This window comes from Artemia franciscana, chromosome 19 (assembly GCF_032884065.1).
Source record: "Artemia franciscana chromosome 19, ASM3288406v1, whole genome shotgun sequence".
Classification (NCBI taxonomy): domain Eukaryota; kingdom Metazoa; phylum Arthropoda; class Branchiopoda; order Anostraca; family Artemiidae; genus Artemia; species Artemia franciscana.
Genome location: NC_088881.1, coordinates 22668624 through 22696030, shown reverse-complemented (window position 1 = coordinate 22696030; position 27407 = coordinate 22668624). Strand labels below are relative to the sequence as shown.

The 27407-nt window shown below is 37.1% G+C and overlaps 1 protein-coding gene across 1 annotated transcript in view; it reads left to right on the top strand.

Annotated features, from left to right (window-relative positions):
• The window catches only part of LOC136039101 (spindle assembly abnormal protein 6 homolog), a 70362-nt gene that overhangs the window by 41842 nt on the left and 1113 nt on the right, over positions 1–27407 (top strand). Inside the window, exons 8-12 of the mRNA XM_065722585.1 lie at positions 1004–1153; positions 3471–3539; positions 20431–20574; positions 22313–22520; positions 24702–24891. Coding sequence (XP_065578657.1) covers positions 1004–1153; positions 3471–3539; positions 20431–20574; positions 22313–22520; positions 24702–24891 — 761 coding nt within the window. The remainder of the gene's footprint in view (positions 1–1003; positions 1154–3470; positions 3540–20430; positions 20575–22312; positions 22521–24701; positions 24892–27407) is intronic.

Below are 27407 nucleotides of genomic sequence, written 5' to 3'. Positions count from 1 at the left end.
TTGTTAGATTGCTAAGAATAGCTTGGCGATGAGTAGTCAGACAAAATTCTTTACGAGCAAAGTGGTTCGTACTTTGGCCAGAATATGTATAATGAAGAAAAGGCCTAACTGGTTGAGTATGTCTGCGGATAGAAAAGACTGAAGCTTGCTTGACATCCCTCATTTGCTTAATGACATTATACAGGATCTTTGACTATAGTTCATAGCGCATCATGGTTGTACTATAAGCTGTAACATAGTAAAAAGCAAACCACAGTCCATTGTAACCAAAAATCAAATACGTTAAATTTAAAAGAGTCGCCGTTTGACAAACATTCTGGAAAAGTGGCTATTGCATACTTTAAACTCAAATAGAACATGTAGTTTCAAAGCCCTAGAAAACAGTGGCCGGTCGATTATAAAATAAATCACATTTTATAGCCGCCACCATTAAAATTGACATCACTAACATATTGTACCAACATACTGATAAAATGATTTATCTTGATTTTGTAAAAAGGTCTCAATGCCTAATCTTAGGTAATAGAATCACAGGTCCGAGAATCTTCGGTGAGTTATTCTCAGTTGAAACTTAGACTATAGATCCTCTTGTGCCTCCACAGGCCCTAAGGGCATTCAAGCAGAGTTGCCGGTCATGTCTCATCGCTCCAGCTGCCCAAACATACCATTTGGGTTGAAATTGGAGACATTCAGATTTTCTAGGCAAGCTTAGGTGCCAAAACAGAAATTTCAAAGGGGATAGGAAGGAGGAATGCAAATGTATCCAATACTTATGCTTTTTTTATTAGTAGGATTTAGGGCTAAATTTTTTCTTTTGCTACTCCAGTGATTTTGATGGCCGACAAAACATGTCTACATAAGAAATAAATTAGTACGATTGTCAAAATCCATCGTTGTCAGATAAAAGGAAATGATTGGTATAAATCCTGCCCAATTCACAGTGTTTATTATCTCCATAGGTAATTAATCTTCCAGAATTATATGTTGATTTTCATGTTTTCAGGCTCAATTGAAAGCTTCTAATGAAGAGTGTAAAATATTGAACAGTGAACTGATGGTTGCAAAACAGAAAGTAGCTCGTATGGATTCCGAGCTTAAATCACAGGAAAAATCGAACCAACTGATGAGCAATAAGATATCCATTCTAGAAAAGGTAATGCGTTTGAGATTGCCATTTTTTATTCCGGCAGTTTTCTGTTCTATCCGAAAATTGTACGTTCTAAGTGTCTTTGTTCCGAAGATCGCCTGAAGACCAAAGAATCACCAGATTCCAGTTTTTTTTTTTTTTGTGTTCTTTACGTCGGTAGCAATATTAGTAAAGACGGTGGGTGCAGTGAGTTTTTCACAGCTAAAATAAGTTTGGAAGAATAGGAAGATAAGTATTCAAATCAAGATTAGAATATTGGATGCTACAATGATGACAGTAGTCAAGTGTCATCTCTGACATTTCTAACATTTCTATTCGTTTTGAGTTTTAACGTCAATTCTTACTTTCAGTTACAAAGACTTGTTGTTTTTATTTAGTTATATTCCACGATCATTCGAACCTAGAAAAGCCTTTTGAATATCTTTTTTTGTTGTTTTTTAACGCTACCTGTTGATTGTATTGACAAAAGAAGTGTGAAGACAAAAGAAATTTTCAGACAAAAGAAGTCTGAAGTGTGGGTGCTCCGAAAAATGGCAAAGGATTTGTTGGGTGTTTTTCAGAGAAACTATCAACGGATTGTTTTAATTAACGGTCTGACTTACCGTATTTCAGACATTAAGCAGTACGAAGAATGTGCCTCAAAAGAAAGGTTAGAAAGTCTAGATACATTCTTCGGATGCAGGATGACAGATTGCCAGAGATCGATCGTTCTTGTCAGGCAACCATCTAGGGCCAAACTAAAAACAGGTCGTCCACGAATGAGCTGGGAGGAGGTCTTAAGGAAAGATTTAAGGGAATTGGAACTTCCTCGGTTGGTGTAAAGAGATTGGTGCTTTGAATAGATAGGGATGGAGGAGAATTGCACCTAGCTCTGTGGGTCGCAGGTGACATGGTAGTGCAGTGAGGTCCTAGTAGTAGCAGTAAAGTAAGGAGTTAAAGATCGACATAAAGTATCAGAAGTGTCTATCTGGAAAAGTTGTAATGGCTATTTAGTTTTTATTTTAATTTTTATGTATTTACGTCTTAGACAGTACCCACAAGAGTGGAATAACAAGCATAAGCTGCCACTGGTAACAAACCAACTTTATGTGTCAGTAAAAGCTGGCTAAACAATAATACAAAATTAACAAAATAATTAGCCTTATTATAAACACTTCATGTAACAATTTAGTTCTTTTTTTCTTTTTTTTTCTTTTTTTTCACTAAAATCCCATGTTGTCAAAAATACATTCCAAGCTATTTATTGGAATTACAGCTTTGTGTTACAGAGCTCTTATTTTCTTATTTTAAATCCTAATGGGATTTGGTGACATTGGGGGGAGTTCATTGGAGGGCGAAACCGGAAATCTTGGAAAACGCTTAGAGTGTAGAGATCGGGAGGAAACTTGGGGGAAGAATAAGGACATGTCCTAGATACCTTATTGACACAAACCGGACCGGATCCACACTCTTTGGGGAGGCTGGGGGGGGGCTAATAAAAATTAGAAAAAATGAGGTATTTTTAACTTACGGACAAGTGATCGGATCTTGATGAAATTTGTTATTTAGAAGGACCTCGTGTCTCAGAGCTTTTATTTTACATCTCAACCAGATCTGGAGAGATTGGGGGGAGGTTGGAGGGGGAAACGGGAATCTTGGAAAACGCTTAGAGTGGAGGGTTCGGGATAAAACTTGATAGGAAAAATAAGCACAAGTCCTAGATCGCAATTTAAATTTCTATCGGTCTGTCTGTCTGTCTATCGGTCCCGGTTTTGCTAGTTCGAGAACTTCCAGATAAGCTAGGACGATGAAAGTTGGCAGGCATATCAGAGACCCGACCAGATTAAATTAGAAATAGTAATTTCCCTGATTGACCATCTAGGGTAGAGGGATTGGAAGGACTGTTAATTTGGAAAAATTAGAAAAAGTGAGGTGTTTTCAACTTACGAACGGGTTATCGGATCTTAGTGAAATTTGATATTTAGAAGGACCTCGTGTCTCAGAGCCTTTATTTTAAATCCTGACTGGATCCGGTGACATTGGGGGAGGGGCTGGAGGGGGAAACCGGGAATCTTGGAAAACGCTTAGAGTGGAGAAATCGTAATGAAACTTGGTCTTCCGACCTCGTCACAAATGCCATATGAGCTCATCGCTCTTGTTTTTAAGAATATATGGAGCCGCTTTTTGAGAAAAAAATTATACATACATGTATAATTATCGCTCGTTTACCGAGATAAGATATATGTATGTAACCATTCGGAGCACGTATATTTTAGTTTTCACTTGTATTATGTCTATTATATTTTGTAATAATTTTTTTTAAATTTATTTATTCATCTTTCAGGATTTGAGAGACAAAGATATGCTGATAATGAAATTGCAAGGTCAGCTGGGATCAGCACATGAAACGAATGTAAGTTGTTCCTTACCAAAGGCTCTATACCATGGAAGTTTCATTTTGGACAGGGAGGGGGGCAATTTTTTGGACAGAAGGGCCTAGTGGCTCAATCAAAACTCAAAATCAGACTTTTCTGTTTTCTTGTTTTTTTCCGAGATTCTAAACAGAAACTAAAAATTATCTATCTTAGAGTTGTTCAAAATCAATACACATTCTTCACAATATCGCAGTTGTGATTTTAATTCAACTATTATCCTTTAAGCTGTTATAATGCATGAGATCTGTACCCATTCGACGGAAAACTACCAGTATAAATCGAAATCAATAGACCAGTAAATACTGTCGAGATTTGTATTGAAAATTACATTTTTATTAACCCTTTAAGTACTGAATTATGAACTCGATAGGAAAAAAAAAATATTTGAAGGATGTTTCTATATGAAAAAAAAAAAAATCACTGAACTTGAATATGAAGTCACATTTTCGGTTTCTGGTTCAGGGCTCGAGATCCGTCATGTCCTTTTAAAAGGACATCCGTCCTTAGTGGAGTATTTTTTTTCAAATAATGCCATGTATTTTTGTATCAGACAAAACTAGTAACTACTACAAAAGTAAAAAAGAGTTCACCTCCTGTGGTAAGAGAAAAAATAGTTCCTCTCAGGAACAAGGCACAGTGCAATTCAAAGGTACTTGCTACACAGGATTTGTGTATTCCTCTGACAAATTCGGCAGCGTTTTTTATCTTTTCTGAACTCTAGAAAATCGTTGTACCCGTCATGATGCCCGTTTGTAGGGGGGGGGGGGGGGTAGGCTGTGTAGGTATTTTTCGTGGAGGAGTACCTTCGGTTTCCAGAGATAATGGTCTACCAGGGTGCCTTCGGGGTGTGTTGGAGTATCCGAGAGAGCGTGCAATGATGGTTTGGAACTTCAATAGAGGAACATTGGACTGCCAGCAGTGACGACGATAAATTTGCCAGCCATTGACTACTGCACTGTCGAGAACGTAGTAGAATATGCGCATTTACCACTGTCTTGCCTTCAGGTTTGAGCGATAGAGCTCAATAAGCATATCAACCTAATCCACGCCACCCTTGTACTTGTTGTACTCTTTGATTGCGGGCCTTTCGAATTCCCCGTATTTCTTCTCGGAGGAATCCCAACGTCTACAGGTATCCTTGGGCTCAACTGCAACGTAGTTCGATACAAGCGTAACCGCTTTGTTATCATACCAGCGCACCAAGCAAACTTCTGTCGATTTTTCAACTCTCCAGTCGACGTTTTCCATACGAAGCCGTTTCATTTCCTTTTCTTCCATTACTTCGCATTCTAAAAGACGGTTCTGACGAATAGTCCCAATCCAATCATATCCAATCTCCTTCAGATGAACGACAAGGTCTACGCTTGAAAACAAATTGTCGAAAAATATCTTGGGCCCCGCTTTGGGTTCCAGGGATTTCAAGAGCTCATAACAACATCTCCACCAAGACCGAAGGGCCCAGCTTCCACAGTTCCTCGGCCTTGGTAAATTTCGATGTTATAAATGCTCCCACTACTTCCAGCTCGAGTAAATACTTTGAACCCCCACTTGTGCGGCTTGTTTTGGAGATACAGCCACATAACAGATCTTCCCTTGAATGGGATAATCTGTTCATCTATAATGTGTCTTTCTTCAGGCTCAGTTATCATCAAATTTTCTTGCAGCATGTACACTACGGGCCTCACTTTGAACAAATGATCATGTCCAGGATCTGTTTTGGCTTGCACTTACTGTTGTCATTGAGGTGCAAGTACCTTCCGATTAATGTGGAACTGTCTCGGAACATCTCTCCAGAGACGAGAGTATAGTTCAGCACTTTCTCCCAGTAGAGCTTGTAGCTAGGCAATCTTATTATTCCCATGAAGAGAGTTATTGAAAGATAAGAGTAAATCTCTTGTTTTGTGACATCGATGAATTTGTTACCCATTGACATTCAAATGAATTTGAATTTGTCGTCATTGTATAAAGATTCGTCTCTAACAATATCTTATCAGTCATTTCATCAGAGAAAAACAGAAAAATATTCGGCTGGGGACATGGACTCTGTTTGTGCGGGAGTATATGCACATATAACTTGCTGATATTCAATGTAAAGTTCGAATTCCTTGTAACACCACATGTTTTCGCCCCTATTTCGTCGGTTTACCTTTTTGGCTGAAGGTTCCTGATCTTTAGTTGCCCTGTCAGAGCTATTAGAGGGCCAAGAGCTAGTAGAGGGCCCAGGTTCTTCAAGATCACGGGACTCAAGAAAGTTATCGGGAGGGGGGCTGTCTCATGTCGGTCCCAGAAGCGTTAGCTCGTAGAAGTCGGTTAGTTCGGGGTTCAGCGGTAAATATTGGCTATCACTCTCGTCGTCACCGTAATCTCAAAGATCCAGCATCTCGGAAACATCTCCATCTTGTAGTTCCGTAAACATTTCTAGGGCTTGTTCTGGTTCAAAATCTCGCCGAGCGCGCAAGTTTCGTGACTTCTTCAATGCCTTCTCAAACTTGTCACCCAACTTGAAATATACCTTGGATATAAATTCGTTAAAACATATTCAAATATATTAAATAAACTTATTATTTTCCTTCGATGTTCTTTCATGAAATAGCCGTCAAGTTGTTGACCCTTACGGACGGGTGTCCTTTCAAAAGGACAGCTTGTCAGAAAGTACTTCATGCACCAGCATTGTTACCGTTGGATCCTAGCCTCTTATCTTATTCTAATTTAACACTATCGAGCTACACTCTGATTTTTTTCTAGAATTTTTGAAAGTCATTTAATAATTTTAATAATATTTTAATCAATACCCACCTTTCGCCCCTTTCTGGACCTCTCTCACCAATCTCGGCCAGGCAACTGAACCGAGTGTCACACTGCCTTGTGCGACAACTTGTTTGACGCGTCTTGAACTGCTGAATCATATAAGAGACGGTATATGCTGATTGAAACCATACGCGAGTCATTGCCACCAATCAAACTTGCTTGTCCTTTTAAAAGGACATCCGGACTTAAAGGGTTAACATAAGAAAGAAATCTAGTACAGTATTAAAAGAAATGAAAAACTAGGCAGTTTAGATTTATTAAACGCTTTTTGTTTATGCAAAGTGAGGAATAAGAAATTTTTGACTAGGATTATAAGGATTTCTAAAATCGGTCATCTCCCTTATAATTCATTGATGTGACTTAGTTTCCTTCTCAATATTCCAGTTGCCCAAATTCTGAGTGGCTCCAATTCTCAAAAATATAGGGGGTTGACAAATTGTTCGTTTTTCTTCAACAAAAATATCAAAAGGTATTTTGAATGAAAATACTCCAAAAGCGTATTTTACAAAGTATAGGGGGGGGGGGAGTAAGGGGAAAGTCTCTAATTGACGAAACTGCAATTTCTTTGGTTGGAACTGAACTTCCGTGTATATGTGGATCAGTGAGTATACCTTTTGCTTGACAAAATTACCCAAGGAATTTGTTTTTGTTACAAAGGGGCTCCAATAAGGGTAGAGAGGGTAGGAGGTTTTAAAAAATATCTCGGTTGTATTTTCATTCAAGAAAGCTCCCTCTAGGTTTTAAAAATACTTCTTTTGCATCTTCATGAAAAAATCTCAAAAGTCCCTCCTCCTCCCTCCCGTCGTCCTATATTTTGTTGAATTGGTGCCGGTTTTTTGTCGTTATTCTTAGGTGAACTCAATGCAAAATTTTTATTATGCTGCTTCTGTAAGTAACCCTTGTGGCTGCTATAGTTTGTTATAAGTGGCAAATAAAACCGTCAGTTGAACCACTCAGTGAGTAGGGCGAAAACTATCTACCTTTTTCTTTGTTTTACTAAGGGGCAAGGTCTGTTTGATTTTTATTTCAATGCTTGCAATCAAAATATTGTATTATTTTTAGGATCAAAACATATTTTTAGGAATCTTCCCTCCTACATTCATGATGGTTTGCTGCCACATTTCTGCTCCTGACTTTGTTCGTCAAATTTTATCATTCTTTAAAATAGCTTGGTATTGGCAGATTGTGAATCTTTGCATCCATCAAACCTCTGAAATTCTTTTCAGAACCTAGCCCAACTTTAGAATTTTTAAAATACGTGCGTATTGGGATACTGAACATTTGTTTTCTCAGTCTCACCAAGCACTATCAGTAAAATATTTGGTATCTAAATAGTTCCCTCTAACTAATCAACCCCCAAAAAATACGCTAAATATTTATTGAGATATTTTTCTTCAGAATAATATTATAGAACTAATAGTGTTTGTGACTTGATAATTCAGGATAATGTCATATAGAGCATTTTCGTCGGCGGGTTGGCGCTAATGTGTATTGTAGAGATTTCTTGGATAGTCTAGATTTCGTAGCTTATAGTTAATGCATGGTAGGACCTCAGTAAATACGTAAAGCTCACATTCTTTCTTGTCAAGGCTATATATAAAGGCGTTGGTTGCTTATTTGTGTGCTTTACATCACATCGTTTAGTAGGCTGATCCTTTGTAGAAAGTATTTTATAAGCTGGGCCATTCTAGACAATTATTATAATTATAAACAATTCACAAGATGACCAGAATCGACAGCGTTCTTTGCTGCCGTATCTGATAATTTATTTCCTTTTATGTGCACATGAAAAGGAACCCACGGGGTATTTAAGAAATTATTTTTGCTCGTTTTTGTATATGCCTCGTGACACTCAGTTACATCTCTTTGATTTGCAATGAACGGGTCACAACTAGTAACTTCTTGAGTTGTACTTTTCGAGCCAATTTGTCCTGTGGTTTAGTGCTTAAAAGAGAGCAAGGACTTCTGCTCAAAAACTGTAAACTGAATAAAAAAAAGGAACTACTTGGGTAGTTGTGACAAGGATATGACACAGGCATAACCGGTGCCTCTGTTACCATCCTCGTACTTGACCCTAATTTCGTTTGATATTGTGACTATACCTATTCAACAGAATTATATAATTTTTAAGAAATATGAGGAAAATCAGTTTGGTTAAAAAAACTTTAAAATAAATATAAGAAATTTTGTGTAACAAAAAGGTGGCATCTCACACCAGCCTCCTTATCCAAGCTTAATCTAAATGAAAGGGGGTGATAGATTAACTCCTAACCCACTTCCCCTTGACCCTTGTCTTTATTTATCTAAAAGTTCATGGAAAATTAGAGGATGTTGGAATTGATTGGTTCGTCCATATCACCCCCCCCTCCTAGCCTACACAATGACCCACCATTCCTCCTTTACAGTATCAGATGCTCAATCACTTGAAACCAAATGAGTTGAATTTAGTGTTAAAATAAAAGTCTATATTAACGATTTGTAACATTTATGTGTGTGTGTGGGGTATTTCCAGTCTGGGGAGAAACTGTCCCGTCCCCAGACTTCAGTTCTCCCCCCTCTCAGTCTCCAGTTTGTCCCCCAGCTGAACTTAGCTTCATAAAAACTATTGTCAAAACTAAAATTATTCTGCATTATTCAAGCATCCAGAGAAATGGGTCAGTTTTCTGTTGTATTTCTCTGCCTTTATTGAACTATATGGCTCATTTTTCATCTTTCACTGTCATTTTCACTTGATTTGGGAACATTGGCTCCAACTTTGTCCTCCCACTTCCCAGGATTTTGACGAAATCACGATACCACAGTGGCAATCTACCGTATTTTACTCGGCAAAGCTATGAGTAAATCAATCAATTTAGTTCATTTGGTTTTCAACATGACCAATAATAATCCAAAATAAACTGCGATGATAAGAAATAATACATTTGTACGTTGTGCCTTTAGTTTCTCATTCAAGTTTAAATTCATAGCATAGTTTTTCCTTTGTGGGTATTTAATCATGTTTCTGAAATTGTACAAATTTCCATGTTCTAATAGCTCTTAATGAGCGATTTCAATAGTAATAAATTTTGCATATTTAAAATTAATCTATAAAATAGTTTTTATTGTTTCATTCCAAAAAAAAGCCCCAAACTCCTCAAATACAGTAAAAACGGTACAAAATACATAATTGCTATCAACAGCGTCAAAATAACGAATTTAGGCGTTTAAACCCATCCCCCTGCAAAAAATGTGCAAATTGTTAATTTGGACATTTGTCTTAATGCTAGATTTTGCTCAGTTGGTTCAAATGATATTATGTTTGGTTTCATTTTTATGTTTTCATGAAATTATGTTTGGGGATATATAATTGCGCATCACATACTATAAAGGAGTAGTGGTGGGTCATTGTGTAGGCTGGGGGGTGTCAGACGTCTAAAAGAGTATGTTTCAATCCCCAAATTGTCTAATTCTCCATGAACCTTTGGATAAATAGAAATAAGAGTCTAGGAGGGGGGGGGGGTTAAAAGTTAATTTATAACCTCCCCTCATTTAGATCAAGCCCGAATAAGGGGGCTGCAGGGAGATGCCTCCCTTTTTATTACACGAAATGTTTCTTATGCTTATTTCTTTTAACTAAATTGAATTTTTTTAATTATATGAAGTGATGTAGATGTACACATCAGCTATGTGAAGCAGTGACGAGGGGCAGATGCCACAAAGAGTGCATTTAAAAAATTTACAATTGTTGGTACATCCACTTTAACAGCAACAAATCGCGTGTTTGTTGTACTGGTAGCCCACATTATATCCTGGTTAAGCCTGGGCATGATTTTAAAAACGATCTGAAATAAAATTTAGAAAATAACTTTTCAACTAAAAGTAAGGGGTAACATTAAAACATGAAACAAACAGAAATTATTCTCTCTGTGAGGGGGAGGCTACTCCCTCCAAACAACCTTACTCTTCATGCTAAAGTTGGACTTTTGTCTAAATTCTTTAAAAAACGACTCCTTAAACACAAGGGCCATTAAACTAGACTAGGAATTTATAAGACAGTGTAGTCGGTAACTACTCATTCGGTTGCACTTGTTGAAAAGCAGGCTAAATCTCTAGAAATTACGCTGGAACTTTTGATTTCTTATTGAATGAGCCCCATTTAAATCACTGGTTCGAAGCGATCACCTCTAAAAAAAACGTATCTGTGATCTTGCATCTGGTATAAAAATGCCAAATTTCACATTTTTGTATATAGGAGCTTGAAAACTTTACACCAGGTTTCTTTGGTTTGCTGAATATAATGATGCGATTTTTATTTAAAACACTTGATGTTTTGGGAGTTTTTCCCTCTTTTTCAAATAATAAGCGAATTTTCCCCGACTTGTAACTTTTGACAGGTAACTTTCAATTTGATGAATTGTGTATATTTTGAATAATCATTTAATTTCGATATGTTCTTTTGATATGTTCATTGTTATCATGACTCTGTTTCTTTCACCTTGGTTACTTATGTGGTTTTTGGTTATTTTTTATCTTATGGAGAAAAAAAAATGTTTAGCTGTAATTTTAAAACTTTTCGAAGAAGAAATCGCTCAATTCTTGTACGAGTACGTTCCTAATAATATTTTATGATTATTGTTTTCAATTACTCATTCTAAGTTTAAGCAAACTCGTTGCAAAAATAAGCTAAAAAATTATCTTTTACGAAACTTGTCAATGATTCCTTGCGACACCAGGGTTTGAACCTGAGCATCTTCTGTTGAAGTGCGCAGTCGTATCCACTATGCTGTCACAAGGTATCTGTGTGTAGGATTTATTGACAAAGTGACTTGTGTGATGAATTATAACAGCTGATGTCAGTTGAAATCACAAAATAGTGACATGTTTTAAAATCAACATTAGAAGTTTATCATCTGGTTTTTACCAAATTAAGCAAGGTTGCAGCTAAGAAACGATTACATTAAAGACAAATGGGAAAATCCCCATAAACTCTAAAGCCTTTAATATTATCATTAGCCTTTATTGACTGGATTCCTTTGATAAGCGATTTCGAGGTGCCGGCATTCACACCCCACCCCCCAGTAAAATACCCCCATACTCCCCCTGGATAATTTTGGATATTAATAAGAAGAAAAACTGAAAGTTCAATTCATCTCTTTAAGTCAGAGGTAATCCTATAGCATTGCCTATAGTAAGAGCCAAAAGGGTTTAATGTATTAATATTTGTTTATTTATTTTTCCTTGAGACACTTCATATGGAAGGGTGTTCATATAAAGTTCGGACTGGGCTCATTTGATTGCAAATTAAAAGTTCTAGTACCCTTTCAAGAGTCAAAACTGATGGGAGGGCAAAAAGCCACCCGCCAAACTTTTTTTCCTCAAATTCATCCGATCATAATTTTGAGATTATAATTTTGTCTACAATATTCTGAAGGTCAAATCACCATGCCTCTGCGTTCAACAATTCCCCTTCAAGCCCCTAGGGTAACGACTATAAGCTATGAAATTTGCTCATTGTTAATATAGAAGGTTTTTATTGGAAGGGTGGTGGAATAGCATTTAGAGGGGGTTCATTCAATAAGAAATTGAATGTTCCAGTGCTCTTTTTTAAGATTTAGCATGCTTTTCAACCAACACTACAAAATGTGTTGTTACCGACTACAGTGTCTAAACAGTTTAATATTTTTGTTCAACGACCCTTGTGTTTTAGCTGTCGTTTAAAAAAAAAAAAAAATCAGACAAAAATCCAACTTTAACATAAAGAGTAAGGCCGTTTGGAGGAGATAGCCCCCCCCCCTCAGAGATAGATGAATTTCTATTTATTTTAAGTTTTAATGTTACTGCTTACTTTAAGTTGAAAAGTAATTTTCTTAATTTAATTTCTGGTCGTTTTTAAATCATGCACAGGCTTAACCAGAATATTATGTGGGCTACCTGTCCAATAAACACACGATTTATTGCTGTTCAAGTGGATCTAACAATTTTTGTAAATTGGTTGGTAGCTTGCCTCTTTAAGTTCTATGCTTGGTAATTCAAATATTGGATTGTAAGTAAAATTGTGGACAAGATTTGACTATTTAGTCAAAATTTTCGATGAACAGTTGTTTTGTTATATAAATTCTTGTGATAATTTTACTAAAGAAATTTGGGTGGACAAAGACGGGTATTATTGTTCATGTAGATGGAAGTTCTGCATGACTTGGTCTTTTACATGTTTGAAGCCATCACGGCATCCACAACAGTGTTCTTGGATGTTAAAATATATTGTATGCATATGTTTAAATCCATTGAAACATTTTTCATAGAAAAATTTAAACCCTCCTGATAGTAATCTTTACCCCCGATTCCTCAAGAATTTCATGGCAAAGGTCTATGATGCCCTGCCTCGCCCTTCCCCCTTTTCCTGGTAGGGACTTGAAAACAATATTTATGCTACATAGAAAATAGGTTGTAGCGATGATAGTGATACTATTACCCGCTTCCCCGAGTACCAATAATAAAGGTGCATATTAAAATTATTCTCGGGAATCAAGAGGGATTAGATATCAATTTCTACCTTCCCTTCCTTCCCAAAAACTTGTTCTATATCTATTTTAAGGTTCTAAGAGAGTTAGAGCCTTTGGGCAGTAAAATGAGCTCTTTTAGGCACTTGCCCCTCGCCACCTCTTCTTACATTTGATTTGTTCTTACACAGATCACTTCTTCGAGCTCCGTGTCAGTGAATTATGGTCGGGCAAATGTCATATTATGTCTGACCTTTTCAATGGCACATGAAGTATCGGGTAATTTTGCTCTAAAATAACTTATGTCTGACAATTTTATAAGCACTGTGCTTGTTGTTGCAACTTCTTGGATATTTTCAAATAAAATAAATTTTTTTTTATAAATATTTAGATACAATAGACCCAACATAGGACTTTAATAGGCCGTGCTTCATATTATTTTCTCTGCAGCGGGTTTCCAAACCTCCTACTCACTGTCTAGGATATGGTGTTGTTTTCCAGCCACCCAAGGTTATCCTGAGTGCAGTGTTTGTACTACGTCAATTTTTTAGAGTGATGACTTCGGCTATCAGGATCAAAGCATATTATAGCATGCATTCGAGTGGATTGGTGCGCTGAATTCAGGATCCTTTGTCCGAGAAGGCGAGGGTCCGAATCCTAGCACACCCAATTATTTCGTTTGGTATGGGGGTCAGTGGTGTGACTCTGTAAGCTCAGTCAGAGTCGACCCAGCTCTAAATGGGTATCTGGAGAAATCTGGGGAAGGTAAACAAGAAGGGTGTGCGAAAGCACAGGATGGTTGGCCTTCAACGCCATATTGTACATCCTGGCTGAAGGACCAAGAAACGGAGATCTGCACCGCCAGCAGGGACCGTAAAGTGTAATGTCGTATTCTTTACCTTTACCATATGCTAAAGATTGAAGCGTAGCTGAAGATTCCCTAAGGCTGTTCTGGGAGTTTTTACGTGAGCTCTAGGTATCAGAAATAAGCCTAACGCCAGGAGATCTATTCTTTTTCTCTTCTCGAATGTTGAGTTATTTCTATTTCAGGAAAGTCTGATGAAAGGATTCATGCTTCAGCAGGATTGGCTGAAGCATTGGGTGAAACAGAGTAATCTTTTGTCGAAATTCTTTATGAACAACTCCTGAAGCACAATGGTCGTTGAATTGGAATAAAAAGTTTTTTAACCTCTAAAAACTATAGCGTAACGAGCGAGTGATCGAGGAGGATGCAGCCCCCTCACGTACACAATAATTTCTGTTCGTTTTAGTTTTTCATGCTGCTCCTTACTTTCGGTTGAAAAAACGTTTGTTTTTTTTTTTATTTAATTTCTGATCATTTTTCAAATAGTCCGAGAAATCCCCCAGCCTTCTTCATGAAAAATTTCCTTTTAGTGGAAAACTTCCCGTGGATACCCCCCTTCTCCTGCAGTAAATTCTCCCTCGGAAAATTCTTACTTTCCAAGAACAAATCCTATGCGTAAACAATTTACAAATTGCAAAACATACAGACGTCTCTCAAGGCGCTGTGGGGGTCTTGTCGTCCTTAGAAGTATAGCTTATTAGACTCTGAAACAATGCTGAACCAAAGAGGTATCTAAAAATTTTGATCGGATTTCTTTTTGGAAAAGGAGACGCGGGGGTGGAAGCTGCCCTCCAATATTTTTGTTGATTAAAAGATCACTAAAAAATTTTTCATTTCCGTTCGAATGAGACCCCACTCGATATCCTAGGATAATTAGTTTGATACGGTCACCCTTAGGAAGAAATAGATAAATAAAAAAGAATAAACACGCATCCATGATCTTTCCCCCCCCCCCAAAAAAAAATCAATATTTTTGTAAATAGGAGCTTCAAACCTCTACAGTGGAGCTTTCTGCTATGCTGAACTTAACGGCGTGATTTTCATTAAGATAGCTTGAATTTTTGGGTGTGTTTACCGACTCTTTCGAAAATCATTCACATTTTTTCAGGCTCGTAGCTTTTGATGGGTACATCAAACTTAATGAATTTAAAATGTTAAGAATATTAGGCAGCGCAATAGCGCTACCTAAGTGAAGAGCGATGTGGGAAAAATGGATTATTTATTATACTTTTTTTCTGGTTTGTCTTAGACCAGGGCACTTTGTATCGAAGGTATTGTTGTAGAAATTCCGAAAAGGGTTCATTCGATTGGAAGTTGAAAGGACTAGTGCTCTTTTTAATAGTCGAAAGTGATTTGAGGGCAACTAACCCTCCTACGCCCACCATTTCCACAAACATATTCAGTCAGTATTTTGAGATAGCCCTTTTGTTCAACGTAATTGAAAGGCCCGGAAATTACGTCTTTGAGGATGAACCCCCTCCCATAACCCTCAGGACAGGGGTTGTAAGTTATGCCCTGGGGCATATAAGGTTTATATAGAAAGAATGATCATATAAACTTCAGAGGGGCCCATTGGATTGGTAATCCGAAGTTCTAGTGCCCTTTTTAAGATTCAGATTGATCGGAGGGTGGATACCACTCCACAACACCTCGTATTTTCCTATGTGCATCTGAAAACCCCCATGCCTTCTCAAGACCAGGACATAATTTGCGCTTTACTGAAAAAATTTTTTTTAAATGTTTTTATTTTTTTTTTTACTTTCATAAAAAAAATTAAAACTTTAAGGAATAAATATAAGTATATGTCAGTTAAACTTACAGTCCACGGTTATTTGTTGTTTTTTTTTTTTTTTCACTAAAGTGTAAATTATGTTCTGGTCTTGAGAAGGTATGGGGGTTATCAGCTCATGTTAATTTCTGTTCGTTTTGAGTTTGACTCGGTTATTTATTGTAGTTTCTGTTTGTTGTGAGTTTTATTTATTTATCAATAGTTGTTTGTGGTAGATTTACGCTTGGAAGATTATTTGACTTTATTTCTGCTAATTTTTGGCTAAATAGAGCTCTTTAATTTTCTTTGAAAAACTTATTTTGCGGAAAACAATTTTAAATTTATCAGCAGAAAAATCCAATTCTTTTGATTTATTAATTGTTATCAAACTACTCGTTGCTTACTTACAGTTCGTTATCGCGAACTGTTTGATCAGGAATACCACAGTTACTTATAAATGTATGTGTCAAAGCCGTTGAGATGGTGATTCTTTATCCTTTTGGTAAATAAGCAACCGTCAGTTCCGAAGGTCTATATGGTAAGTTCATGCATAGTTGAGATAAAAACTCAATTTACAAATATTCTACAATGCCGTGCTCAAACATGCAGAGCAGAAGAAACACTGTTCGTCGGAAACACTGAAGGAACATAGTAAAGCAAAAGAAATTTTTGGGGAGGAATATTATTTTAAGGTAAATTTACCTTTTAGATATTTAAAATCATGGATCCAGTTGAGGGGAAATAGCCTTCCAGTACATAGGGGACAGAAATTTAAAAAAATAAGGGTACAAATGGTAAGTGTGGGTATTGCGGAAAAGAGGATAATAATTTAGCCCATTTCCTCATGGAGTGCCAGGAGCTTGAAAGTCTTAGGGATGAAATTTGGGGGGACCATCGGTTGGTGCTGCTTTCTGATATCCTGAGGTCTTCGATGCCTGGAACCATATGCAAAATGGCACGATATGTGGAAAAGGCGGGAGAGGCTCAGTCGAGCCCGAGTGAATGAAAATAAGTATTGTTTTATATTGAGTGTGTGTTCTGTGCAGTGTTGTATTATTAAATCATGTTGTGTATGGCCGTAGGGCTCAAATAAAATCTCTTTCTTTCTTTCTTTCTTTCTTTCATGCAGAGCAGAAGAGCAGCTATTTGTATTCCGTTACTTTACTCACCAAGTTAAATTCCAAAAATTCCTTGCCTGTCTTTGTAAAACTATTTTGCAAGAGTGATTAAATTTTCATTTTGTACAAATGAAATTCTATAACTGAGATGCGTAAATTCTTATTTTGTGTCTCACAGGAAGTGTTATGTTTCCTTGGTGAAGATACAACTTGTAAGTGCTACTACATATAGCAACAATCAATCAATTTTGATTGTTTGCCAAATCTGCATAGATAAATATAGGGATTTGTCACTTTTTTTTGGACGTGTCACTTTTTGTCACTTTTTCACTGAATTTGTCGCTAAAGTCACTTTTTTTCATGTTTTGAGCTTTTTTTCAGCAATTTAGTAAACTAATGGAAGGTAGGACATTCAAGTTGATAGAAAAGGTAAGTTCACTGTTGATAAATAATCCTCCCAAAGCTGCTCATAGGCCTTCGTTCACTGAGCATCTACCCAAATTGGCTGCTTAGAAGATGGACATTTTGGCCCTGATTCTTAAGTTATGTTTCCTGCATTTGCTTCTCTTTTTGTGTTTGGGTTTAGAAGACGTCAAAACGTAAGGTGTAATAAGCGTCTTTCATTGGCTCTATGAGTTTATATGTGTCTGCATAAATGTACAAGTTGATGAAAAGGTTTTCTAAATCCATAAAACACCTGTTCTTTTTGTAGGTCATTTTGAGTGATGGGCAAGACGAAATTTTCGGAAAACTGCTTTGGTAGGGAAGACGGGACTGGACGCATAGTGTGAGAGCGGTTTACCAGGAGTAATGTTGGTGACATTATACGTGCCGATGATGTCAACTATCACCTCGCCGTGGGGTTTTAAAGCATAGACAGTGCTGTAAAAGTATATCCGGAGTAACCTTGGTGTAATGAGCAGATCCTGGCAGATTTTGCTTCTTCGAGGGCGACTCAGAAAGATGGGAAACTTCTTTTTTTCCTAGGATTTAAGAAGCAAGTCAAAGCTACTGTACAGTATTTGTTGGCAAAATGCCCTGCGAACAATTTTTTCCGAAGTTTTAGCTGCTTCAGTCTTCCCGAGCCAGATTCCAACTGGTGGGTTGCAGTGATGTTCTTTACGTCGCATAACTTCTTATCTCTAAGACGAAAATAGAGATAAGAAGTCCAGGGAGAATGGTAATTATTACTGTTGGACCCTGTGTCACCACTCAGAGACCCCACGAACGGTACGAGAATCGATAGCTTTTGGCAAAAGATCCTAGAACTGAGGACAGTGGATGGTGATGTGAAATATCAGGTCTTGGGTCGATTAGTTAGAGCAGCTCTTTTGCTCTCCCATGGAAGCGCAGACGTGGAGCGAGGATTTTCTCGTTCAGCTCAGTTAATGACTAGCATACAAGCCCGTACAGAGGAGCGGACCCTAAACGCTAAAGCCTTTGTTGCTGATGCTCTACGCAGCAGAGAACAAAACCGAGCTTGTGCCGATCACAAAAAAACTGCTGTGTTTAGCCAGATCAGCTAGAGCTAGCTATGAACTTTACGTTATTGGACCAAAATAGGATTAAGTGGAAAAGGAAAAGCTTGAAGTTAAAAAAAAGATTCTGAATCGGTAGTCCAGTACCTGGTCCAGAAGAAGCAGAAAATAATGTCAGCTAGAGTCTGACATTTTATTAAGAATAGAGATGGCTAAACAGAAGAAAGAAATTGGACATACTCTTCAGAAAGATGCAGGAGAACGTCTGAAGAAAGCAGTAGAAGAGAAGGACTTTTCGAACATTGTTCAGGCTCAAAGCATGCTGGAAGCAGCACTAAAAGCTCGTTCTGAAGAAAGGGAAAGAGCAAATGATGCTGAATCTGTGGAATTATTTGTCTTGAAGAAGAAATCAGAACTGATCGATCGCCATTCAAAAAGCAGAAGAAGTATGAGGCTAATTATGTTAAGTGTAATTCTACCAGTGATTGTTACGCTTACTCATGAACGCCAATCGTACGGTTTATTCCTGTTCGTAAACATTTAAAAGTTTTGCTTTTCTAATGTTGTTTGTACCTTTTACCTTAATTGAAGTTGTGTTTTCATTAAAGTCCTTTCTTTTGTATGAGCAAATAAATTAATCAAACATAAAATAAAACTATCGGCCATCTTTTCCGTTACCTCGCGGGCTTTTAGAGGGCAATGATGATCATAAGGCAGTAACTGGGACTTGTGTATTTCATTTGCCTGTGCTCTGATTGCCACTTGGTAGTCACTTTTTGTCACTTTTTTTGTGAAATAACTAAAGTCACTTTTTCGGGAGTATTGTTTCGGCCGACCCCTGTAAATAAATATTATACTTTTTAGGGATTACATTATGTTAAAAAAAAACCTGAAAACTGTTTTCTTTACCCGTGTTGAATCTAACTAGCTTAAAGACAAATACTAGGGGCTATGAAAAAATTTTTTCTCATTGATTACTTCCTTTAACAATAAACCGTCCAATTCCCAAGTCTAACTTTTAATTTAAAAGTTTCTTTTTGTCTATTATATAATCTAGCTCATGGCATTCTCAATTCTAGCACATTTTATCCGATTCGTCTTTATTTTTGGACCTTTTTTTTGTAACATTAATCCTCAAAGATTGACTCAGGCCTTTATCTTAGTATTTTATAACAAGTACTCTGCATGTGAAAATAGTTTATATGTGATAAAATTACCTACAGATCTTGTAAATTAATAGTGTATTTTGAATAATTGACGCAAGTGCGAAATGTACATTATTTGTAAACCTTCATGAATTAAGAACATGTTGTCGTGGCTATAGCGAACAGACGCTTTTTCGTATTTTTGTAATTCGACTGAAGAGCGACAGCAGTTTTGTTAATCTTTTGCATGAATTGTGTTCTTTTGAACTTTTTTTCTTCTTTAGAGGTTTCAATTAGAAGAATCTGCACAAATTAAAATGAGTCGCTAAATCATCCCGCCTCATGTTTGGCTGTAGTTTTGAATTTAGCCCAACATAATAGTGTCCACGTGAAACTAAAATGTATGCGAAGAAGGCATGGTATAGACAATAGTTTCTACTATTAGATTTTATTTAAATATAATTGAATCAGAAACCGTAGAAACCAAATTTTCGTACTTCTTTTCGAAAATCTGCGTGATGACGAAACTCTGTGATCTTTGAGCTAAAGGTAGTGAAACATTGTTGTCCCATTCATTAATATCTTCTGTTGCTTTAGATGAAGTTTATCGGTCCAAGATTGCCATGTGCTCAGTCACTATTCTTTACCATTCGTTATATTAAATTATAGCCTGTTAAGTTTTGCTAATTTTGATGCAAAGAAAATGCTACTCCGTTTTTATCACATTACTCTCTTGATTTTATGTTGAAATGGGGCTAGTAGATACACGTCTACTTGATTAAGCTTTTTCACTTTGAGCTAACAATTTAGTTTCAAGAAAAAAGGTCAAAATTACCCTTTTGTTTTTAGCTTGACGATATTCTGTAATCCAAAAATAAAAATGAGTAAATTATGATACTGAAGATATCATATTGAAGCTAATCCGAAGCAAGGTAGCTGGTAGATTTAACAATCTTCAATGTTTATTTAGGAAAAATGCGCGCAAATATCTATTTTAACGCCTTTGTTTGTTCTAGTTTTTTTCGGGAATTTTGTTCCCATCTAGAAGATAGAAACAAATTCTCAAGGTTTGATCACCATTTTGTCGATATGTAGTTGGTAACTTTTTTCTAATTATAAACGGAATAATCTGTAAGAAATACAGACATTTTGAAGCTCATGGTTGCTTAGAAAAAAGGCGTAGAATAATGATAATAGTCTTTTTTTAGAGAAAATTTGCTGAAGAGATGGACAAACTGGAATCAACGGTTTTAAGAAGAGAAGAAGCCATAACAAATGTTACAGAAGACCTTGTGAAGGCCAATCAAATAATCGCTAAATTGCATGCTGATAATAAATCAGCTGCTACTAAGGTAGTTGCTCTTTCTTTGCTTATACTGACAAACAGGGGGGTTTGTCCAGAACCTTGGTGCACTTCATTTTTCTGGGTTTTTGCTGTTTAGTGCATTAAAAAGTGCCAATAAAAAGCAGATGTTTACCACTCTGCTCGTTTATTGACTACAGCCCTCTGCCCTTCCTCCAATACATGCCTCCCATTGTGATCAGTTCTACAAAGTTCGTATTTGAATTCCGGGCTACACAGGGGTCACACTTGCTGATAAAGTCAGAATACGCTTGACTGTTGCTCTGTATCGTGTTAGTTGTATATTGGGTTGAATGAATTTAACTTTCAAGCATAAAATTTGTGATTGACTTATCAAAGTTAAATTATAAGATATCATTTTTTCTTTAATTAGAAAATATAGAAGCTTGGAAAATTACTATGTTCCATTATTCTCAGTATCATCTCCGTTTTTCTTATTATTATTTTGTAAGGTTAAGGTGGCTGTGCTTTCGGAGAGAAAGGGTGGAACTCATTAGATTTAGAAACGTTTTGATGAGGGGCGTGGTTGTGTTGAAGAGTGAAGCGAGAGCCATAATGCATGGTTAAGAGGATATGTTTAGTTTATCAGTCAAACTAGTTCAGTTCAAAGCAAAATATACAATAAGTTGTTAACCTCTGACGCAAAATGATGTTTATGGTGAAGGGGCGATTTAAACCCCTTCTTACAGAAAATACCTTGTAAATACTCCAAATTGATGACCAAATTTATAGTGAACTATGTCCAATCCAGATATACTAATCTGATTATGCAAGTTAGATAAATACTGTAACAAGAAACCGGTTTTTCTCACTGATAACTTTCAGTACCAAGATAGGTGTTCACGAAACGAATGCTATTTCAGAACTGAACAGTTAAATGACCACCCCAAGAAGTAAAAAACTTGTCTTAGGGGGCTGGCAAAATATACAAAAAAAAACTCATAGCTATTTACTTTACTACTCCTAATTGGCGTCACAGATCTTATAACAAAGAATTTTATCACATGTACTATTCTATTCGTACCCCTAGAGGTCATAATTACTACTTTATTGATTCGTCTAATCCCCCCCCCCCCTTCTCCGAATGAAACTACTAAAATTCACATTTACCAAAAGCATTTCTTTAATTTAACTGTAAAAACGAAGAAATGTCGCTAACATCTTATATCAAGGTGCTCCCAACTCCTAATCCCCCTATGAAGCACAGAATACATGGACCGGGTCGAAACAAACAGCGGAGTATTAACCTATGTAGAAGATAGTGTCATATTCGTGGATTTATCTCGTATCTGCTAAATTATGATTGAGGATTCTTCTGAGGGTTTGGCCTAATCGATTCCAAACGTTTTTACAAAGTGAAATAAAAAAACCAACCTTTTTATTAAAAAAAAAAAAAAAAAAAAAATTTACTCTGCACAGGTTTACTTAGCTTAGATCTATAAGGTGATCCGAAGATTATGTGTAAACACATCATTAAAAAAAAAAATGGTTTCGATATTTCTATGTTTGTTGGCTTTCTTACAGTCTTTTTTTTGTATAGTTTAATCAAAAATGGGACCAGTCCCAGAATCTCACAGCATGTGAAAGAGAGGGAAAGTTCCTATCCCATTTTTTGTGTGTATGTACAAACTGTGTAGCTTTTCATGTTGTTGGGGCATACAACATTTTTGCTACCAAAAGTTCGTCTTAGTATAAGATGCGTTTCTCACATTTATTTTTCTTTCCAGCTGCAAGCTCGTAGTGAGCTAATTCTTCAACAAGAAAAAGTAGTTGAAAATCGGGAAAGTGAAATTAAATCTCTAAAGGAAGAAATGAAGAAGTACATAGAAGAAAGGATACGAATAGAGGATGAAATGAAAAGACACAAGGAGGATTTCGAAGATGCTAATGAAAAACTGCAAGATCAGGAAAAGACTTTGAAAACTAACGAAACAGGTAGTATAAGAATTTGGGGTCCGATATCTAGTGGCGTTGTCGCCCTCTAACAAGTACGCTAACTTCTTAGTAGAGAAACCTCTAGTTTTGTTTTATATTGACCGTACGTAGTTAACGTTGGATGTTAGAGTTTTATAATTAATTTTAAAATTAGGAATAAAATTATATTAAAATAAAAATTAAATTAAAAAGATTGTTTCCTTAATTTAAAGAGCCAAGACCACCGTTTAAATATGTTACGCTACCAAATTACTGTCTTTAATCACGGTATGTTTTGCTTTGGATTTTCTCGCTTGAAAGCTCTGCTGCCACCTGAAAATGAATGGCAACATATAATGCTGTGCGAAAGGAAGCATTGAACACTCCTCACGAAACCTCTTTTAGTTGATATTTTATGTTCTTTGTTCCTGTTACTTCTTGTGATAGGGGTAAACCGAAAGTGAAAGGTTTAGGCCCTAGTAATATTTTTTTGTTTCAATAAGCGCCGACGCAACGATTTTTAATCCCCAAAATTTGTGTCTGGTCCCACATCTCCTTTAAATATATCGTAGTAATCAACTGAGATTATTAATCAACTGGTTGTGAAATAATTTTTAAGCCCAAAAGTTGCATCTGGTGCCTCTTCTTAAGATTGACATGACGCTCCAATTTTAAGCGTTAATCTCAAATATTCAATTAATCAGTTGAACATTTTGTACGTTGCTTGGGTATACTTAACATTGCGATTATTGATCATGAGGTTTCACTAGCTGTTGTATGTGACTTATGGGGAGAGACCTGACCCCCCCCCCCCCTATTCCTGCGTCTCTGATGAACATTGTTGCGCCTCACAATTGAATTCTGCAACGCTCGTCTTAAAAGTTATGGAAAGCTTGCTAGAATCTTAGGAAAGCACATTTCTGCTGTTTAGAAACTGCATTCTACTTTCTGACGCGAAATTACTAATAATATTATGGTCTATATACAAGAGTATGGATATTTTGCAATAGTAGAAACTGGCGCTATATTCGGCCAAAGAAAGACCTATGCCATCTAGCGTTTGGCGTTTTTTGGCCTTTTTCACTGTAATAGTAAGGTAAAATTAGCAAAATTAGCGTATTAATGTTTCTGATCACATTTTTCCAATTGCATTGAATCGAATTAACGACACATCTTGGCTATTAAGGTCCTTGCGTCTGGACAGCACTGGCCTTTTTCACTGTTATAATAAGGTGAAATTACTATAATTGGCAAAATTAACGTAGTAATATGTTTCTGATCACAGTTTCCCAACTGTATTGCATCGGATTAACGACGCTTCTTGGGCTACTAAGGTCCTTGTGTCGGAACAGCAATGTGTGCCTACAGCTGAGTTTGAACTGTGGGTCCTATATTGCCAAGCTGAGTTCAAACAAAGTGCGTCACCATAAACTCACAGTTTCCCAAAGTAAGTAAGAAATCAGATTAACAACGTTTATTGACTACTAGGATCCGTGCGTAGGCTCTGCAGCATGTGCCACAGCTAGGTTCGATGTCTGGGTCCCGTATTACCAAGCTAAGGTCAATTACACTGCACCGCCTCAGGACAAAACTACAGTTTGCAAGATTAAATACAATTGCGAAGCTTCAAACTCTAGATGTTGCTAATGTTTTTTTATTGACTAACGCCAGTTTTCACTCTTTTTGTGCTTACTCTTAGGTCTATCTTTTACTATAAGAAGGTACGGTTTGAGGGATGCAGCTTACCTTGTCGAAAATAGCAAAGAATTATATTATACCAAAACATTAAAACAATGATTCATGCCGTGTAAGAAGGTTGGAGGAAGTTTCATCCGTCCAGGATCATTTTACGATATGGCAACCGGTAATGTATACAGAGAAGACGATTGTTTCCTAATTGAGATTATTACTACATCTCAGATAAAGAGAAAGACAAAGTTTGGTGGAATAAAGTACATTTAAAGCGTTTGTGTTCAATATCCAATGCTTACAGACGCAGGCCGTTAGGGAAAATGAAAAACGAGGAAGATCAAATTAGTTCCAACAGTTTTATATTTCTAAACAATGTTAGTAGTATCGAGCTTAGAGGCCACAATCTCCTCCAATGAATTACTATAGCCCCAGCCCAACCCCTCGAAATAATTCTAAACTGGACACTAATGTACATCCCTGCATATTATTTGTGCATCTCTTTTATTATAGTTATTTCCTGGTTGAATCAACAGATAGCGGATCTGCAAAAGCAACTTGGTACTGCACAGGGATTGACGAGCAGGCAAGTGGCGGCAACACTAAGCAATATAGGGAAGCAGCCTCATTTGGGACAGCTCAGAGCAACTAGATGTGAATCAAATAAGTCAAAGGACGATTCTGGTAGCACACATAGAGGCAGGTGAGGCTCAAGACTCCATTATGCGAAAATTAAAAAGGATATTCCATTCACAGGATGCGTTCTAGATGGTGTATACAAAACGTCCTTTTTAGAGAATCAAAGAATGGTCTTGAAACTCTCTCTCCAGGGTTGCCATGAGTAGAATGAAACTACTACTTTTAGTACTTTTTGAATGCTCTCTTTGAAAGTAGCAACTATTTCGTGCCTTCGTTGATTTTAGGGACTTATATTAGGGACTGTTGGCATAGTATAGTAGACTTCACAGTTTCAGACGTGGCTGATATTTTGAATGTATTTGTAAATGTGATGCGAATAACTAGGTAACTTGAAGGTTGTTACGTCTTTTGGCATTAAAGTTTATTCGGGCTTTGAAATAATTACACCCAATAACGATTTCCGAAAATTCACATATGAAACGTACAATTCCCTTTCCAGAAACTGAATGTTCCTGAAGAGCTGATTAGGAGCGCAAGAAAATGGAAGGCTAGATCATCTTGTTTCATGGCTCCCAATTTTTTCTGTGATTATACTTACTGCCATTTTAATAACTGAATGATCCTTTAAGCAGTGTGAACTGAATTACTTTATTCTATGCCTGAAATAAAAATTATGTAATCGAAATTACAGGGTCTTGTTAGCTACACAATCCTGTCCCGCTGAATAAGAAACAAACAAAAACTTTTTTCCCAATCGGAATTTTGAAGATAACTCCTTTTAAGCGGTTGAGTATTCCTTTGAAGATTTTAAAATCTTGTAGTAGTCAAAACGGATGTATACTTATGTTAGGCTCAAATTATTATAATGCGATCGACTTAATTTAGAAAATGACCTTAGATAATTGATGATAATTTTCATGATTATTGACCGAGACTCGTCTCAAACACAGCAGGATTAAGAAAAAATCTTTTATTTTGCGTCAAACCAAAGAGAAATCTAAGGCACCACGTGATACTTTTTGGGCAGATCCGATTTGTACCATTAATTTTATTCGAGTGGCAACCCTGTCTCTTCTCTGTAATCACATTCTAGGAGATTGAAAAGGAAACTTGATTCTTGTCAATTAAAGGATTCTTGCATTGTCTCGTGGAAACATCAGACTTAGAAAGAATTATTCTAACATAATAATAACATATACTGTTATGTTGAGACTCGCTCTTCAATAGGAGAACTACATAAAGACGTTTCTTTTGTATTACGAATGCACCTTTGTGTTTCAATTAAAATAATATATAAAAAAGATAGCTTAGTTATTATTGAGCCAATCGCTACAATTCTTTAAAACTTTCAAAATAGGCTCCTTCTGCGTCAACGCAGCGCTGCCAGCGCGATTTCCAAGCATTGAAGGTGTCACGGTGCATTTTCCGGAATAGCCTTGAAAGCCACGGTGCATGCTGCTTAGACCCTCTCTGTCGCCTAAAAATGCTTGCCTTTCGTCGGTGTTTACAGGCGAGAAAACAAAAAAATCACGGGTGGGGGGCACATCGGCGGCTGCGGAGGCGTTGGGATGCCGGTCTTGGTTAGGTAGCTGTTCACGAGAAAGGCGGTGTGTGCTGGGGCGTTGTCGTGGTGATTTTCCAGTTGACTGCGATGTCTTGTCAGACCCGATTGACCCTTCATTCGAGTCTCTTGAGCACTTCCAAATAAAACTTGGCGTTGACGGTTGACAAATTCATGGTAGACGATGCCTTTGATGTCAAAAAAGTCAATGAGCATCGTTTTCACTTTGGATTTGCTTATTCTTGGCTTTTTTGGGGGCGAGGAGACGATGACCTGTGCCACTCGAGAGATTGCCTCTTTGTCTTGGGATCATACTCAAAGATCCAGGACTGGTCACCTGTTATTACGTTATTTAAAAATTGAGGTTCACTTTCGCACCTGTCCAAATTTTCTTGGCACACTTCCACTTGCCGCAATTCCTGGTCGTCAGTAAGCACTTTTGGTACCATCTTTGCGCACACCTTGCGCATATTCAAATGCACCGTCACAATGTCATGAACGACAGATTTTGGTAAATTTAACGTTTGGGCAATTAAACAAATACTTAGTCGACGGTCTGAGTTCAAAACTTAGCGCATACGAGTCACATTGTCGGTGTTTGTCAAAGGTATTCCAACACGGTCTTAGTCGGCGACTTCTTCCCGGCCCTCCAAAAAAGCCTAGTGCCACTTTTTGCTAAAGCAGAATCGGGGTTAGCCTGCTTGATCATGTCAAACGTCTCTGTCAAAGATTTACCAAGTTTCACACATAATTTAATCGCGTACCTGTGCTATAATGAACGCTGCATTTTCGGCTTGCACCACTCACAGAAACACGTCACGCAAAAATGCCCTTCCTTACTCCAAGTCCTCGGAGACAATTGACCAACCGCTCGTTCGTTAGCTAGGAACGCCCTGTACCGAATCCAATCGGCGTACGCACGCTCCGAAGTACAGTCGCGGTGGAAGGAAATCAGTCCTAATGCTACCCAGACAAACCCTGTGTAATGTGCGGCTAAACTTCAACTCTAGGCCATCCTT